This window comes from Nannospalax galili, unplaced genomic scaffold (assembly GCF_000622305.1).
Source record: "Nannospalax galili isolate Female #2095 unplaced genomic scaffold, S.galili_v1.0 scaffold22, whole genome shotgun sequence".
Classification (NCBI taxonomy): Eukaryota; Metazoa; Chordata; class Mammalia; order Rodentia; family Spalacidae; genus Nannospalax; species Nannospalax galili.
The window spans coordinates 329,567-346,284 of NW_008347230.1; the positions used below are offsets into that span (position 1 = coordinate 329,567).

Here is a 16,718-nt window from a genome sequence, read left to right on the forward strand (position 1 = left end):
GAGAGGAAAGAAGGAAGGAAGGAAAGAAGGAAGGAAGGAAGGAAGGAAGGAAGGAAGGAAGGAAGGAAGGAAGGAAGGAAGGAAGGAAAATTAAGGGACCTACAGTTGCCAGCTCCTTTTCCACAAAAAGGATCTTATTATCCCCTCCCCCGCCCTAACTACACTGAGGTAACTGAGGACAGATTTGGGGGAGGAGCTCTTAAAAAATTTCCACTTAATCCTGTCTTCACGCGCCTGGAATGGACAGCACCCATTTCAGCCACCGGAGCAATAAAAAGGTGAGGTCGAAAAGTAATTCAGTAAGTAGCGTTTAAGTGTCTGCTATGTGCCAGGCATTCGTGTGCTCTTAAGGCATCGGAAAACCAGGCCAGCCCGAAGAGCAAGAGGGTAAAGGAGAACAAAGGAAACAATTTCAGAGAATTGCTAATGGCAAGACAAAAGACAGGTAGGAAAAAACAAATTCCTGAGCTAAAATTTTAGTAGTACCTTTGCAGTAATCGCCGAGAACTTGGGGAGGTCGGGGAGAAGCAGCGCACCACAAGCCAAGAATAGGGATTTCAAAGCCCCAGCGAGAGAAGGGTAACAGAAGTCTAAAAATTCCAGGGTGCCGCGGAATTTTAAATGTGTATGTGGCCCAATCAGAGGTTAAGGGCCCCGCCCAAAGTAGACAAATCCACCCTTACTCCACCCGTAGTCCACGCTTCAAAGGCAAAGGGCAGTCAAGAGTTCGTCAGATCCGGGCTCAGCAGGGTCCCAGAGTCCTCTAACGGCCAGTCAAGCCAGTTCAGTTCGGGTCGAGAAAACAAAGCCTCCTGGACACACCATGGAATAGGAGGAAAGCAGTGGCCAGGAGGCCGACTCCAAAATCTTAAATCTAAAAAAAGCAAAGCAAATAAGATGCCAGAGCACTCAACTCAAGTACAACCAGTCACTTGCTGGGCAACTCGAAACTACAGATGCTCTAAATTCCCGTGTACCCTCTACAGGAACCTCCAACAACTTGCACCCAGGAACTAGAAAATTTAAGTAGCCAAAGCTCTTTCCTGGTGATTAAGTGGGTGGCTCTGAAAAGAGCCTTTAGAGTAGGAGGGCTGGCGTGCACCACTAGCGGGGACTCTACTTGGAGCTGGTGTACTTGGTGACGGCCTTGGTACCCTCGGACACGGCGTGCTTGGCCAGTTCCCCGGGCAGCAACAGGCGCACGGCTGTCTGGATCTCGCGGGACGTGATAGTCGAGCGCTTGTTGTAATGCGCCAGGCGCGACGCCTCGCCCGCAATGCGCTCGAAGATGTCGTTGACGAAGGAGTTCATGATGCCCATGGCCTTGGACGAGATCCCGGTGTCGGGGTGTACCTGCTTCAGCACCTTGTACACGTAGATGGAGTAGCTCTCCTTGCGGCTGCGCTTGCGCTTCTTGCCGTCCTTCTTCTGCGCCTTGGTGACCGCCTTCTTGGAGCCCTTCTTGGGAGCAGGGGCGGACTTGGCCGGCTCAGGCATGATAGGGCAACAACAGAACAAGACAGAGGGAAAAACAAGCTCGGAGAAGGGCGGGCCTAATCCTTTTATAACCACCTTATGCAAATTAAGTCTCAAAATGTCTTTCATCCCCATTGGTCCAAATGGAAAAACTTGTGTTTTCAGTACTAACCTACGTAAGGAGGACCCTAAGACTGGACGTTTCTAGGGCCAAATAAGAACCAATGAAAAGCTGGTTCCTGACTCCACCCCTAGGAAAGCTTATAAAAGCTTTGGCGTTGGTCGTCCCTTCCTTTGTTGCGGATTTGTAAGCTGTTTCCAGTATTTTTCCCTGGTGTGCGCGGTAAACGTAAGTGATGTCTGGCCGTGGCAAACAAGGGGGCAAGGCCCGCGCTAAGGCCAAGTCGCGCTCATCCCGCGCCGGCCTACAGTTCCCGGTTGGCCGCGTGCACCGCCTGCTGCGCAAGGGCAACTACGCGGAGCGTGTGGGCGCCGGCGCGCCGGTGTACATGGCGGCCGTGCTGGAGTACCTGACGGCTGAGATCCTGGAGCTGGCGGGCAACGCGGCTCGCGACAACAAGAAGACGCGCATCATCCCGCGCCATTTGCAACTAGCCGTGAGGAATGACGAAGAGCTTAACAAGCTGCTGGGCAAAGTGACCATCGCCCAGGGCGGCGTCCTGCCCAATATCCAGGCTGTGTTGCTGCCTAAGAAGACGGAGAGCCACAAGGCCAAGAGTAAATAAAGCGGGACGCCAAAACAAAGACCAAAGGCTCTTTTTAGAGCCACCCAAGCTTTCAGAAAAGAGCAAATGCGCTGCCTTGTGACCAGCCCTTCATTTGACACTCTGGTGGCTCTTAAAAGAGCCTTTTGGAGGGTGGAAAGGTGTCAAGTGACTCATTTGTTCTTGCCAGGCTTGTGGCTCTCGGTTTTCTTAGGTAACAGGACAGCCTGGATGTTGGGCAGGACGCCGCCCTGCGCGATGGTGACCCCTCCTAGTAACTTGTTGAGCTCTTCGTCATTCCTCACGGCTAGTTGCAAATGGCGCGGGATGATGCGCGTCTTCTTGTTGTCGCGAGCCGCGTTGCCCGCCAGCTCCAGGATCTCAGCCGTCAGGTACTCCAGCACGGCCGCCATGTACACCGGCGCGCCGGCGCCCACACGCTCCGCGTAGTTGCCCTTGCGCAGCAGGCGGTGCACGCGGCCAACCGGGAACTGTAGGCCGGCGCGGGATGAGCGCGACTTGGCCTTAGCGCGGGCCTTGCCCCCTTGTTTGCCACGGCCAGACATTATGGGTAAATAGGGAATCACCCCTGCTTTTCCAAGGAGAAGGATGTGGAAAGGGATAGGCACTTTGATGTCATTTATAAGACCTACTGGGAGGGGGGAAGGAAAGTAATGTGATTGGTGCAAAGCGGAGCTGGTTCAAACAGCCAATAGGAGTGCAGAAACTAGACTCCAGGTTTACATTCCGCAGTACCAGGAAATAACGAAGTGTTGAAGGAGCCTACCAATCGGTGAGAGCCACATTAAAGCCCCTTATTTGCATGCCAGGATTTTTAAAGGGAGAGGCTTGCACAAATTATTTTAGAGCAGCAATTTGTAGAGGTTTTTTGTTTGTTCACTCAGTTTATTGCAGGAAAATCTTTAGACCTTAAGGAGTGTACATGCTGCAAGGACATGGACAGTCTGACTACTCCCCTCCGGAGTGTAGGATTCTGCATTGTTATCCCCTTGAGCCTTAAATTACCCTCCAAATCTCAACCTTCAGGTCTCACATAGGCAAGCTCCACGAAACACTTTACCAAGTTGCCTCCTTTCCCTTCTTCAGTTTAGCCTCTGGCTCGCCCCATCCCTGTCAGCGGTGCTCCTTAGAATCCCTTGACTAAGGGCTAGGAGAGATTTGCCATCCTCCTGTCCCACCTCCAGGAGGCGTCCGTCACCACCTCTTTACCTCAAAACGTCACCCCCTTTTATTCCTCCTTGGATTTCCTAATCCTGCTCTGATTCCTCTCTCTACACTTCTAAATCGGGAGTTCACTTGAACCCTTCCCTCCAGCTCTAAACTTCGGGCGAGACTTACGTGCTTCCAACTAATCCAAATTTGTTTCACAAGCTCAGACCCTTATACCCAGTGCTTACCGGATACTTAAACCCTTTTGTCTCAGCAAGCACTTTAAAGCATCTGAAAGTGAACTCCATATTCCGTTGTCCTCTCCCAGAATCGCACCACAACTTTCAGGTACCAAAGATAGAATATAGTCTTCCCTTTTTGTCCCAACATCATACGCAGACAATTTAACATCAATCTGCCCTCATCTCCTTGCCCACCTGCTTCTGGTCCACCGCTTCTCTAAGATTTCAGCAACAGCCCCAAATGAGTAGTATTGCCTACAGACTGCCTTGAGAGAGAGCCTACCATCACCACCTCTACCCTTGCCCCTTCCTTAAACATCTTTCCAGAGCTCTTCTGTTTCTTTCTTCCCAGTGTTCGTTCTCTCTCTCTCTCTCTCTCAACATTTTCACTCTTAGTAATCTAGTAAACACAGAATGCTTTCGGAGAAAAAGAATAAAGTTCAAGTCTATTCTTTTGGTTCTCTTCTAAGATGCTCTTTTACCCTCATATTCAAGGAGCATTTGTTGAATATGCACCACTGGTCAATAGATAAACAGATTGTGAAGATTAGCACAATGAATTCTGTGATGAAATATCTAGGAATGGGATCGATCTGGTGAATTATGAGAATTAAATTAGTTAATGTTAGCTATATGCCAAGCTACCTGGTGCCTGTTAAAAATGTTGGCATATACCTGAGGAACTCCCAGATCCATGCAAAGGTAGCTGGCACGTCACATGTGCTAGCATTCAGAAGGCTAAGTTAGGAGGGTTGCCAAGAATTCAAAATCAGGGCTACATAAAATTTAATGATTTCATTTTATTTGAGAAAATGAATGTGTTAACAGAGACGTATGGTTCATATAGAGTCCGCAGGTGGCATTTCTAATAGGAATATGTTGTGTTTCTCGAACATTGAGAGTATATATATATGAGAGACTGGAGAGATAGATGGGACAGTGGTTAAAAGCACCTGCTGCTCTTACAGAAGACCTGGGTTTGTTTCCCAGCACCCACATGGTGACTCACAACTGCCTGTAACTCCAATTCCAGAGCATCTACTCCCCTCTTCTGGCCCCTGTGAGCATCAGGCATGCATATGGTACACATATACATATGCAGGTGCTCACACATGCACATAAAAAAGATAAATCTTAATATTTTAAAAGAATGTATGAGACATGAAGGCAGGAAGATCAGAAGTTCAAGGTCAGCTACAGAGTAGATGTGAGACCAGTCAGGGCTACATGAGACCTTGTCTCAAAAAACAAGCAAGGGAGGCAGAAAAGATGTCAGAGATGTCTGTTACTCTTGCAGACTTTGGCTTCCAGGACCAACGTTGGGTAGCTCATAGCTGCCTGTAACTCCAGCTTCTGGGGCTCCAATGGGGACGTGCACTCATATGCACAGACAGACATAGGCATGCACACGCAAACAATTTTAAAACAATAAATTAATTTTTATAAAATAAATTTTATCTTGGTCTGTTTTTTTTTTTTTTTTTTTTTTTAAGGTCTCCCTGTAGCCCCAGCAGGCCTGGAACATGATATGTAGACCAGGCTGGCCTTGAACTCACTGCCTCCTGAGTGCTAGGATTAAAGGTGTGTACCATCACGAAAAATAAATTTTAATAAAAGAAAATAAACAAAAGGGTCAGTGAAATGGCTGAGAGTTGAGAGTGTAATGGCACTTGCACCAAACCTGAGAACCTGACTTTGATTCCCAGAATCTATGTGATGGAAGGAGAGAACCAAAAGACTCCCACAAGTTGTCCTCTGACCTTTACATACATGCTATGATATATGTGCATACACACACTATCAATAAATTTAAAATTTTTTTTTAATTTTTAAACGGGCTGAAGAGATGGCTCAGTGGTTAAGAACACTGATTGTTCTTGCAGAAGACATGGGTTTGAATCTCAGCACCCACATGGCAGCTAACAACTGTCCATAACTCCAGTTCCAGGGGGTCTGATGGCCTCTCCTGTCCTCACAGGCATTGCATGACACAGGTGCACTCACCTATATGCAGGCAATACATACATACACATAAAAAAATAATAAATATTTTTTAATTAAAAAAAACTTTAAATATGTACATATGCATGTACATATACATGACTCAAAGGCCTGATTAAGAAAGCATCAGCCTTTTTTGCATCCTGAGTGAAATCTTTTTGCTGACTACACAATTCTCTTCCCTCAGGTTCATTGATCAATTAACTTTCTGATTATTCTTTCTCAATATAGAGATAGAAGATTGAGAAAAGGAAAGCCAATTACAGGAAAATGTATACATTGGAAGTTAAACTTTCATTCTAAACTATTCATGAATTTCTAATGAAGTGTCAGCCTCAAAGAACTTCAGACCTAAGAACAAAGTCCAAGTAACAGGGAACACCCACACAACCCTGGCACCTCGAAAGGCCCTGCTTGAAGAGCCAACTATACCCCTTGGGTTCTTGGTTAATTGTCTGGACCTCTGGTTTCCTTCTATCACAGTGTCTTGTGTCATGAGGAAGGCTGAAGGGAACAGAGACTGTTGAACTTGACTATGAGATTAAATCCTGTGCTAGTGGCTACCTACAAAGTGAATATAATTTTCTGTTTCACAGATAAATAAAATGAGATTTGGAAGGATTTAAGCATTTGCCAAAGGTGACATAGCCACTTGCTAACCAAGTTTTCCTGATTCAAAGCACATGGTCTGTGCCACTTCATGTTTTCACTAATTAGATACTAGGCTTAATGAAGACTCTTTATCCAGCATTACTGTCCTCTGTAAAAATAATAATAATAATAATACTTTAAATCCCATAGAAAACCTTATTAGATAAGTCTTCATAGGCCAATATGTATCAGGCTCAATTATTTTCTATTGCTCCCCAGAGTTGCCAGCATTTTTACCAGACCCATAATAGAACAAGTAGAAAAAGCCATTGCACAAGTACATACCCTCACAAACAGGCTGGATTTTATTTCCTCTAATAACTCTGGGATTATTCACTAAAGGCAACTGAGTTCCTTCCCAGGCAATTTAATTAAGTACGATTTATTTTGTACTCTAGCTTCATTCCAACCATAGCCCTCCCCTCCCTCCCCTTTCCACACTCCCCACTGCTCTCTGCCCCACCTCCATGCTACAGTGCTGCCTGTTCATGGGATGAGCAAGGCCTTTCCATAACTCCCTGCACGGAGCCAACAGCTGCCTCTGGCTGGTGTGCTTCATCCTTCTCTTGACCTGGCTAAGTTCTAACCCTTCCAGTTGCAGCCCACATACCACTTCTCCATGAGGCCTTCCCCACTCCCACACAAACAGGCTCACTGTCCACAGAGCTTTGTTTACATCCTAGTGACAGCACTCCTCATACCACTGTGTTTTAATGTTCATCTCACCTCCAGGTCTTCTTCATATTTGAAGCAGTGCTTATTGATTCCTGCTACCTGACTTTTAATTGGTAAGTAACTGTTTTGGTATCAATAAATGAAATAGTGCCTTTAGAGAATTCATGTTTATTCTAAGATATTTATTTATTGGTCTTTTTGAGACAGGGTCTCCCTATGGCCCAAGCTGGCCTGGAACTCAGCATGTAAACCATGCTGGCCTTAAACTCACAGAGATCCGCCAGCCTCTGCCTCCCGAGTGCTGGGATTAAAGGCATGTGCCACCACGCCTATCTTAAGATTAATTTACTCCACAACACTTTCTAGATGCCACCATGGCTAGAATGGAGCTTAGTTGGTAGACTCGCTTGCCTTGAAAGCATAAGGCACTGGGCTGGATCCACAACATTCTCCACAAAACTGGGCATGGTGGTTCATTTGTAATATTGATCTATTAAAAAAAATACTTAGTTCCTAGCTGGAGTCATTTCAAAATAAACAGAGCAGAATGAGTTTTCTCAAAGAAAATTATCTCTAACAATTTAAGCCTGCTTGGAGTACATAAGACGCTGTGTCCAAAAATGGGGGACTATTAAGAGGGTCTTGCCCCTTCCTGAGGATTTATGGGTATTTAATGGCTGCTGGAGGAGTGAGAGGCATTTTCTTCAGTGTTGTAACTACTAGTAAGTTGCCCATGCTGTAATCAACACTAATTAAACTCAGTGGGAGACACACACACACACACACACACACACACACACACACACACACACGTCATAAGAGGCTGGAGAGATGACCAGTGGTTAAGAGCACTGGCTGCCCTTACAGAGGACCTGGGTTGGGTTCCCAGCACCTGCATGGTGGATAACAACCATCCTTAACTCTAGTTCCAAGGGATCTGACATCCTCTTCTGGCCTCCACACATACCAGGCATGCACATGGTACATTAACATGAAGGCAAAACACACAGAAAATAAATGAAAGTAGAATGATAATGATTTAAATAATAAAAACTTAAAAGAAAGATTTAAATAATGGTTGCCTGTGGTCAGGTAGTATTGATTCCCTGGGTGCTTTCTGAAACACTGGAAATTTCTTTATCTTTTGATATGCGTACATTTATGTCCTAGTTTGTTTCTCCATTGCTGTGACAAAATACTCTGACCAATACCAACTTGGAGAGGAAAGGATTTATTCAGCTTACATCTCCTGGGTCACAGTTCATCAGGGAGCCCAAGGTAGGAATTCAGGGCAGGAACCTGGAGGCAGGAGCTAAAGCACAGGCCATGAAGGAACACTGCTTACTGACTTGCTCCCCTGGCCCATGCTCAGCCTACTTTCTTATGCAGCATAGGCCCACCTGCCCAGGGGTGGCACCACCCACAGTGGGCTCAGCCCTCCCACATTACTCAACAATCAAGAAGGTGCCCCATGGACATGGCCACACCACAGCAAAGAAGGCAATTCCCCAATTGAGGCTCCCTCAACCCAGGTGTGACAAGTTGACACTAAAGCTATCCAGCACAATTTATCTATAAAATTAAGCTATACATTTAAGATTTCTAAATTTCTTACATGTAAATTAAACCTCAATGAGCACAAATCAGTTTTTAATGAAAGTGGTTATCTGGGAAAATAATTTGTACTTTGTTGGGCAGCCCAGCCCACATGTAACAGGTATTACTTATTTGTCTGAGTACATGTGAGGTAGTCACCATAATCTCTCTGTGAGAACAAGGCCAGGTTGGTCTATATGGTGAGTTCCAGGTCAGCTGGAGCTTCAGGGAGATCCTGTCTCAAAATAAACAAACAAAAACACAAAACAATGAAACTTTTTTTTACAGGTGGAATAATAGTTATGTTGACTCTTTCCAGTCATAAATTAATTTATTTTTCCATCCAATACATTTTTGGTTTGTTGAGCTGGGTCTTACTATATTGCCCAGGCTAGCCTCAAACTCACAATCATCTTACCTCAGCCTTCCTTATAACTAGAATTATTAAGGTGAGCCACCATCGCCAATGTATTTAATCTAACATAGCTTATTGAACACAAATATCTTATTGAACACAAATATGCTAACAATGAACTCAGCTTCACACATCTACAATACAGTAAATACCATTCCCTCTGCCTGGAGTCCTCTTTCCACATGGAAAGTTTTCTCTAGTCATTCAAATCTCTGCATGTCATCTCCACAGCAAGGCTTTTCAGTACCACAGACTCCCACTGTGGATTAGTAAATTGCAAGGCCATGGCCAGGACAAGTCCTGTAGATGTGATCTCTTCCACTTCTTTCCAACCCATATACTTCTCTCTAGAACACATCCTGCCTTCATGCAGGTTCCTTTCACCCATAATCCTAATGAAGGCCATTCATCTCCCATTTCTGCTCTTCCCACTCCTCAGATACATGCCACACATTAGCCAGAGCTGTCTTTCAAATAAACATTCTGATTCTTTTTTTTCCTTTTCTTTCTCTTTTTTCCCCTTCTTTTGTGATTCTTTTTTCACTTTATGCTTTCTCTTCAGGTTATTTCATACACATTCCTCCTTTCCATTCACTCACCTACCTCAGTAATCTCATTTCTTCTTCAATAACCCCTGACCAAGAGGCATCTCCAATATATTTCTCAGAACCCTAATGAGAAACAAGAAATTACATAGACTCAAAATATAGTGGTCCTCCTTATCTCAAACAGAAACCACCCAAGATGCTCAGTTGATCCTGGAACTTCAGATAGTGCCAAACTCTGTGTACACAGTCATCCCTCAATATCTGCAGCAGATTGGTTCCAGAATGAGTACCAATTGTTCAGTGCTCGTTTCATATGAAATGGGGTAGTATTTTTGTCATTTCCCTTTTGTTTTGCAGTACTACGAGTTGAGCCTAGGACTCTTTGCATGCTAAGCAAATACTCTCCCACTGAGCTAGATGTCTAGTTCTTTTTGTAATTTTTATGTTGAGACAGGGGCTCACTTAGTTGCCACAACTGGCCTTGAACTCATATAACCCAAGCAAGCCTTGAGTTAGTGATTCTCCTGCCTCAGTCTCCTGAGTAGCAGAGATTATAGGCCCATGTCACCAGACCTGGCTCTTATATTTGGATATAATCTGTGCACGTTCTCTAATTTAACTCACCTCTAAATTACTTTTAGTACCTAATACAATGTGATATGTAAATAGTTGTTATGCTGTTTAGTGAAGAAAAAAGTCTATACATGTTCTGTATGGGTGCAATTATAAAAATATTTTAGTTGGTGGTTTGTTGAATCTGTAGATACAAAACACATACGTATGAAATCCACAGATATGGAAGGCTGTTTTGTTTCTTCCTACATACCTATTATGAAGTTTAAGTTATAAATCAAGCACAAAAAGAGATGAACAATACCAATAACAAAACAGAACATTTATAAATATTTTTAATTTATTATTTTTATTTTATCTGTGTGAGTGTATTGCCTACATGTATCTGAGTGCACCTGTGTCATGCAATGCCCGAGTTGGCCAGAAGAGTGCATTTGATCCCCTTGAACTGGAGTTAGGAATGGTTTTTAACTGCTATGTGGGTGCTGGGAACCAAACCCAGGTGGGTGCTCTGCAAGAGTATTTAGTGCACTCAGCCATTTCTCCAGCCCCTAAAATAGAACATATGTAACAACAAACTGCAATAAAAATTATTTTGAAATTTTAAATTATTTCTAGAATTCTCCTTTTAATATTTCCAGGTTGACCGAAGGTAACTGGACATGGATTACAGGGCACACATCTTTTTAAAAAATATTTTATGGGCTGGAGAGGTGGCTCAGCAATTTAAGAACAGTGGTTGCTCTTGCAGAAGACCTGGGTTCGAATCCCAGCACCCACATGGCAGCTAACAACTGTCTGTAACTCCAGTTCCAGGGGATCCGACAGCCTCTTCTGTCCTTCATGGGCATTGCACAACATGGGGGCACTTACCTATATGATTTGAACCCAGGTCTTCTGCAAGAAGAACAACCAGTGTTCTTGACTGCTGAGCCATCTCTCCAGCCCCACAGGGAACACATCTTTAATCCCAGCACTTGGGAGGCAGAGGCAGGCAGATCTTTGTGAGTTCTAACCCATGCCTTTAGTCCCAGAGCTTGGGAGGCAGAGAAAGGCAGATCTCTGTGAGTTCGAGGGCAGCCGGGTCTACATAACGAGTTCCAGGCCAGCTGGGGCTACAGGGAGACCTTGTCTCAAAAAGACCCGCCCCAAAAAAGAGTCTGAGTGTGTATGACCTTTGAATATGACCTTACTCCTTTCCCAGATGTAAATCTGACTGGAAATCTTACAAGTAAGACCAAAATTTTCTTTCAAGTTCAGGGGATGCAGCAGGGCCTTTTAATCAAAAGTTTCACAAGGTAGGGGTGATTAAGATGTAATTCCCTCTTTTTCGCCCTCCCTCCCTTCCTTCCTTTCTTCCTTCCTTTTCTTGAAATAGTGCCTCATTATGTAACACTGGCCAGCCTGGAGCTCACTCTGTAGACCAAACTGGCCTTGAACTCACAGAGATCTGTTGTCTCTACCTCTTCCTCCTGAGTTTGGTGATTTATTTATTTATTTATTTACTTATTTATTTATTTATTTATTTGATCTTTTTGAGACAGGGTCTCCCTGTAGCCCCAACTGGCCTGGAACTGGCTATGTAGACCAGGCTGGTCTCGAACTCACAGACCTCGGTGCCTCTGTTTCCTGAGTGCTGGGATTAAAGGTGTGCGCCAACCAAGCCTGGCTGAGTGCTGGGATTTTTAAAGGAGTGAACCACCAAGCCTGGCAATGAAAAGATTTGAATTCTGTGATAAAACTTTTTCAAGGTGTGGGGATTACAAAGTAGCATTACAAAAGTTACATTCCTATGACCATTCTTTTGATAGAAAGGATATGAATTCTTTGTAATTATTGCCCTCAGGTGTGATAATGGTACTGTGGTTTTGTAGGAAAATGTTCTTAGAATGTGAGTATGTAGCAGTGAAGGGTTAAAAATTCTGTACCTAACTCATGTGATTCAGCAAAAATAATTATTTTATTATTACTATACACTCATTCAAAGAGATATACAAGGCGATTCTAGCAAAATGTTGTCAGTGAAAGCCTGGTATGATGACTCGGGCCTATAATCCCAGCACTTGGGAGGTGGAGACAGCAGGTTCAGGGCCAACCCTGGCTACATAGCTAGCTGTTTCTGGCCAGCCTTTACTACAGGAAACTTGGTCTCAAAAAGAAAAAGAAAGTTATCGGTGAATCTAACTAAAGAGTAAATAAATTGACCACTATTATGTCAATAATGCAACATTTTGAGAGTTTTTAATTTTTTAAAGGCTAAGGAAAATGTCATTATGTGTTAAATTTCTTGAGTCTGATATTCAGACTTTTATGATTATATAGGAAAATATGCTTGCTTTCAGGATATCCAAGTTGGAGTACTTTGGGGTGAAATTTCAAGTGGTTTATGAAAAAAAGTATATAAATTTTTAATGTTTTAAGTATATATACCTATACATATGAAATGGTTATTCTATGCCAGGCATGGTGACTCTGAGTGTGGCAGCACATGCCTGTAAACCGAGCATTTGAGGCAGAATGATCATCAGTTTGAGGCCAACTTGGGCTACCTAGCAGTACCAGCAGGCCAAGATGGACTACACAGAAAAACCCCACCTCAAAAAAGAAAGCAAATATAACAAAAAGTAGACACCTATTGCTTTCTACTAGTCTTTTCTTTGGGTTTGAAATTTTTTCTAAAATGAAAACTGGTGAGACTATTTCCCATGTATATAAATAAAATGTTAATATTAAGGATATGAAATAAATGTTAATTTTTTATCATTTTTAGTTATGTGTGTGATATGTGCATGTGAGTGCCGGTGCCCTGAGGGAAAAGTCGTCGGAGCTTCTGCCGAAGTTACAGGTGGTGGTTGTAAGCCTTTGCAAGAGCAGTAGTTGCTTTTAACCACGGAACCATCTCTTCTGTACCATGAAAAAATAACTATCACCTTAAAAAAATCTCACCTTGTTACATCCTCATTAGTTTCCAATAACTTCTAAGATGTAAACAAAGTGGAGTGTGGCGGTGCACACCTTTAATCCTAGCACTCAGTAGGCAAAAGCAGGAAGATCCCTGTGAGATTGAGGCCAGCCTGGGATGGTCTACATAGTAAGTAGGGGCCAACTGGGGCTACAGGGAGACCCTGTCTCAAATTAAAAAAATATATATAGCATGATCTAGCCCCTACCTCTTCCCACTACTACCCACTGGCCATCATCTCTGCCCCTAGGCCTCCCACAATATGTAACTATACCCTGTCTACTCCAGGAGGAACTGCACCCCCAAAGCTTTCTCTTCCTGGCTTCTTCAAATGAGACTGAAGAAGGATGGAGAAACAGGAAAAAACAAGAGGACATGGAAAGGAGCTCTTCACCCCAGAGTCTGGTTGAAATTTCTCACCAGCTGAGAGTGAAGAATTCCAGTACAATTAACAGCATTTGCTATGAAGGTTGCCAACATGGAGGCTACATTCCTTCTCTGTAGAGATATTTCAGATCAAAATGTTAGACTAGCAGTGAGCTATACTTAGGGCCTAAACTAAGCATATATAGCCTTACACTTTCCCTGATGTAAAGCTGCAACTTTATGGGAATCTCATAAACAAGACTGTAAGCCTTGTTTGCAGTAAAAACATATTTTAGCCAGGTGTGGTGGCACACGCCTTTAATCCCAGCACTTGGGAGGCAGAGGCAGGTGGATCTCTGTATCTCTGTGAGTTAAGACCAGCCTGGTCTACATAGTGAGTTCTAGACCAGCTGGGGCTGTAGAGAGACCCTGTCTCAAAAAGACCAAAAAAAAAAAAAACCATGTCTTAACTCCCATGTGCGAACCTTCTGAACCTAGGGTTTACTTTTTCGCTTGGCCTCCAGAACCACAATCTCATTTAAGTTACTTTGAGATGTAGATTCAGAATCCACCAAATCATTTTTGTGGCTAAAGATATTTAAGCCTGGCTCTCTTGAGAAGTTTACAATCCACTTGTTGGTATGTACTATCCTTTCCCTAAGCACCTCTTTATTAATCTCAATGCTTAAATCTACATTAAAATCTCTTTCTAATAAACCCCACCTCTGGGCCAGCAAGATGGCTCAGCGGATAAAAGCACCATCAAGCCTGAGAACCTGAGTTCAATCTACAGAACCTACATGGAGGAAGGAGAGAACAGAAAAAATTATTTGAACAGCTCTAAAAGACCATTCACCCAGGAGTTGGAAAGCTTGTTTATTCCCTTCTCATGCATGAGGTCCTGGAATGCTATGGAGGACCAAACAAAGGTCTCAGATCCCCTGGAACTGCAGTTATAGACAGTGGTTAGCCACTGTGTGGTGCGGGGATTCAAACCAGGGTCCTCTGCAAGAGCAGCCAGTGCTCTTAACCGCTGAGACATCTCTCCAGCCCCTCAGTAAGCTTTCTTTTTTTTCAGTCTTTTTGAGAGAGGGTCTCTCTGTAGCCACAGCTGTCCTAGAACTCGCTATGTAGACCAGGCTGGCCTCGAACTCACAGAGATCTGCTTGCCTCTGCCCCCAGAGTGCTAAGATTAAAGGCATGGACCACCATGCCTGGCTTCTCAATAAGCATTTTTACATCATCATTTTATGGCTGAAATCTGGTCCCTGTGTTTCTTTTCATGATGGGCCATGTTATCTCAAGAAAATTCCTTTGTGAGCTCACTTAGTCATCATAGCTTGCTTACACAGTAGATATCCCAGGCATGGGTCAGGAATCTGTTAACCTTTTGATCTATAACTAGCCCAGGCTACTTAGGCTCGGAATCAGTCAAACCTTCATTTCAGCTTACAAAACATATCACTGGCAGGAGTTTAGCTATCTGATACATTTGAGGTACACTTTTCTTGGACTGATTGGACCTGTACCTCATTAAACCATTTGGTGAACTTCCCATTCTCTTGGTTTCACTGTATCAACAGACATAATGAGTGGAAAGCATCACAGAGCTTCAAGGCATTACAGAGTAACAAAACATCCCAGACACTGAAAACAGCACAGCAATAAAAGGCATTCCAGGGTTACATTTCACTGTATTTACCTAGTAAGTGAAACGAAAGGAAACTTTTAAATGGCCTAAGTTTACAAAGACATTATATAAGAATAGCTATAAAGATAGAACTTTTCCTAACCAGACATGGTGGCGCATGCCTTTAATCCCAGCACCTGGGAGGCAGAGGCAGGCAGATCTCTGTGAGTTCAAGGCCAGCCTGGTCTACATAGTGAGTTCCAAGCCAGCTGGGGCTACAGGGAGACCTTGTCTCAAAAAGAACAAACAAAAAAGAATGTAAGTTTTCTTATCATCATAAATCGTTCCCTAACACCCCCCACAAAAAAATATCTAGCTAGCTAGCTCTTACTGACTTGTCCTGAAATTTTTTTCTGCAGCAAAGTCAAGAATTCAACTTCACCTGAATAGGGGTCCCTGACAAGAATTCCTTAGGCTGCCGCTGGTGGTAGCATCAAGCAGCCTATCCCACTGCCACTGACAAGGCTACCACACCCTGAGTAGATGAACTAAGAAAGAGACTGTCAGGCTGGGCATGGTGGTGCATGCCTTTAATCTCAACACAGGCAGGCAAATCTTTGTGAGGTCAAGGCCAGCCTGGTCTACATAGCAAGTTCCAGGCCAGCTAGGACTACAGAAGACCCAGTCTCAAAAAAAACAAAAACAAAACAAAGAGGGGAAGGTTTCATGCTGTTTCTTCTAGACTGTTTCTTCCCATCTAAGTTTCTTCTTGAAAAATTTCTTTGGTTTCCAAGCCTGAGTGAGTGTTTAATTTCACCATAGCACTTAGCACACCAGTAATGCAATTGCTGCCTCCTTGTTTTCTCCAGTGTTCAGTAAACTCTGGGAGAGCAGGGCCTGCCCTTATTTTCCATCATTGGTCTGTGTTCAATAAATAGAATAGGTTTTCGTTTTTCTTGGTTGTAAAATCAAGCAGTTGAGAATAGGGGTAGTGACATATGCATGTAATCCCTCTGTAGCAGAGGCAAGAGAATCATGAGTTTAAAGTCATTCTCAGCTAATTACAGAGATGGAGGCCAGCCTGGCCTACAGGAGATCTTGTTCTTAATTAATCAACCAATTGATTCAAAAGGTGGTCTAGCTGGGCATGGCGGTGCATGGCTTTAATCCCAGCACTCTATCTAAAAAAAGACACTGAAAAATAAATAAATAAATAAATAAATAAAAAATAAATAAATCAGTTCAAGGCAGGTGACACACACCTTTAATCCCAGTACTCTATCTCAAAAAGACCATAAATTTCTATGAGTTTGAGGCCAGCCTGGTCTACCTAGTGAGTTCCAAGTCAGCTGGGGCTAAATATCTAGGGGCAACAAAACAGAGAACCAATCACAACACCAACTTTGCAGGCAATCCTTTTATCTTTTTGTCTTTTTTTTTTTTCTTATTTTTGAAACAGGGTTTGCCTATAGCTCCAGCTGGCCTGGAACTCGTTATTGTAAACCAAGATCTCACAAACATGAGTCTGCGTCTGCCTCTGCCTCCCGAGTGCGGGGATTAAAGACGTGTGTTACCACGCCTGGCAATCCCCTTTTTAAAATTGCTCTAGTATGGAACCACTCAAGACCTCAAGAGTTGGGAGGAGCAGAGACTACAGTTCCCATGAAACCTCTGTACATCACGTGGCG

The 16,718-nt window shown here is 43.6% G+C and overlaps 3 protein-coding genes across 3 annotated transcripts in view; 1 reads left to right on the forward strand and 2 right to left on the reverse strand.

The window, feature by feature from the left end:
- LOC103742650 (histone H2B type 2-E) overlaps positions 1-1,521 on the reverse strand; it is a 30,827-nt gene extending 29,306 nt beyond the window's left edge. The window contains exon 1 of the mRNA XM_008843716.3: positions 487-1,521. Within this exon, the coding sequence (XP_008841938.1) occupies positions 1,117-1,497 (381 nt within the window). The 5' untranslated portion in view covers positions 1,498-1,521 and the 3' untranslated portion in view covers positions 487-1,116. The remainder of the gene's footprint in view (positions 1-486) is intronic.
- Positions 1,522-1,686: 165 nt separating this feature from the next.
- LOC103742651 (histone H2A type 2-C) lies at positions 1,687-2,244 on the forward strand. Its single transcript, XM_008843717.3, has one exon. It carries the CDS (start codon positions 1,833-1,835, stop codon positions 2,220-2,222), a length of 390 nt encoding a protein of 129 aa, XP_008841939.1. The 5' UTR covers positions 1,687-1,832; the 3' UTR covers positions 2,223-2,244.
- An 87-nt stretch (positions 2,245-2,331) lies between these two features.
- LOC103742652 (histone H2A type 2-B) lies at positions 2,332-2,795 on the reverse strand. Its single transcript, XM_008843718.2, has one exon. The coding sequence runs from the start codon at positions 2,765-2,767 to the stop codon at positions 2,375-2,377; it is 393 nt and encodes a 130-aa protein (XP_008841940.1). The 5' UTR covers positions 2,768-2,795; the 3' UTR covers positions 2,332-2,374.
- Positions 2,796-16,718: the final 13,923 nt, after the last annotated feature.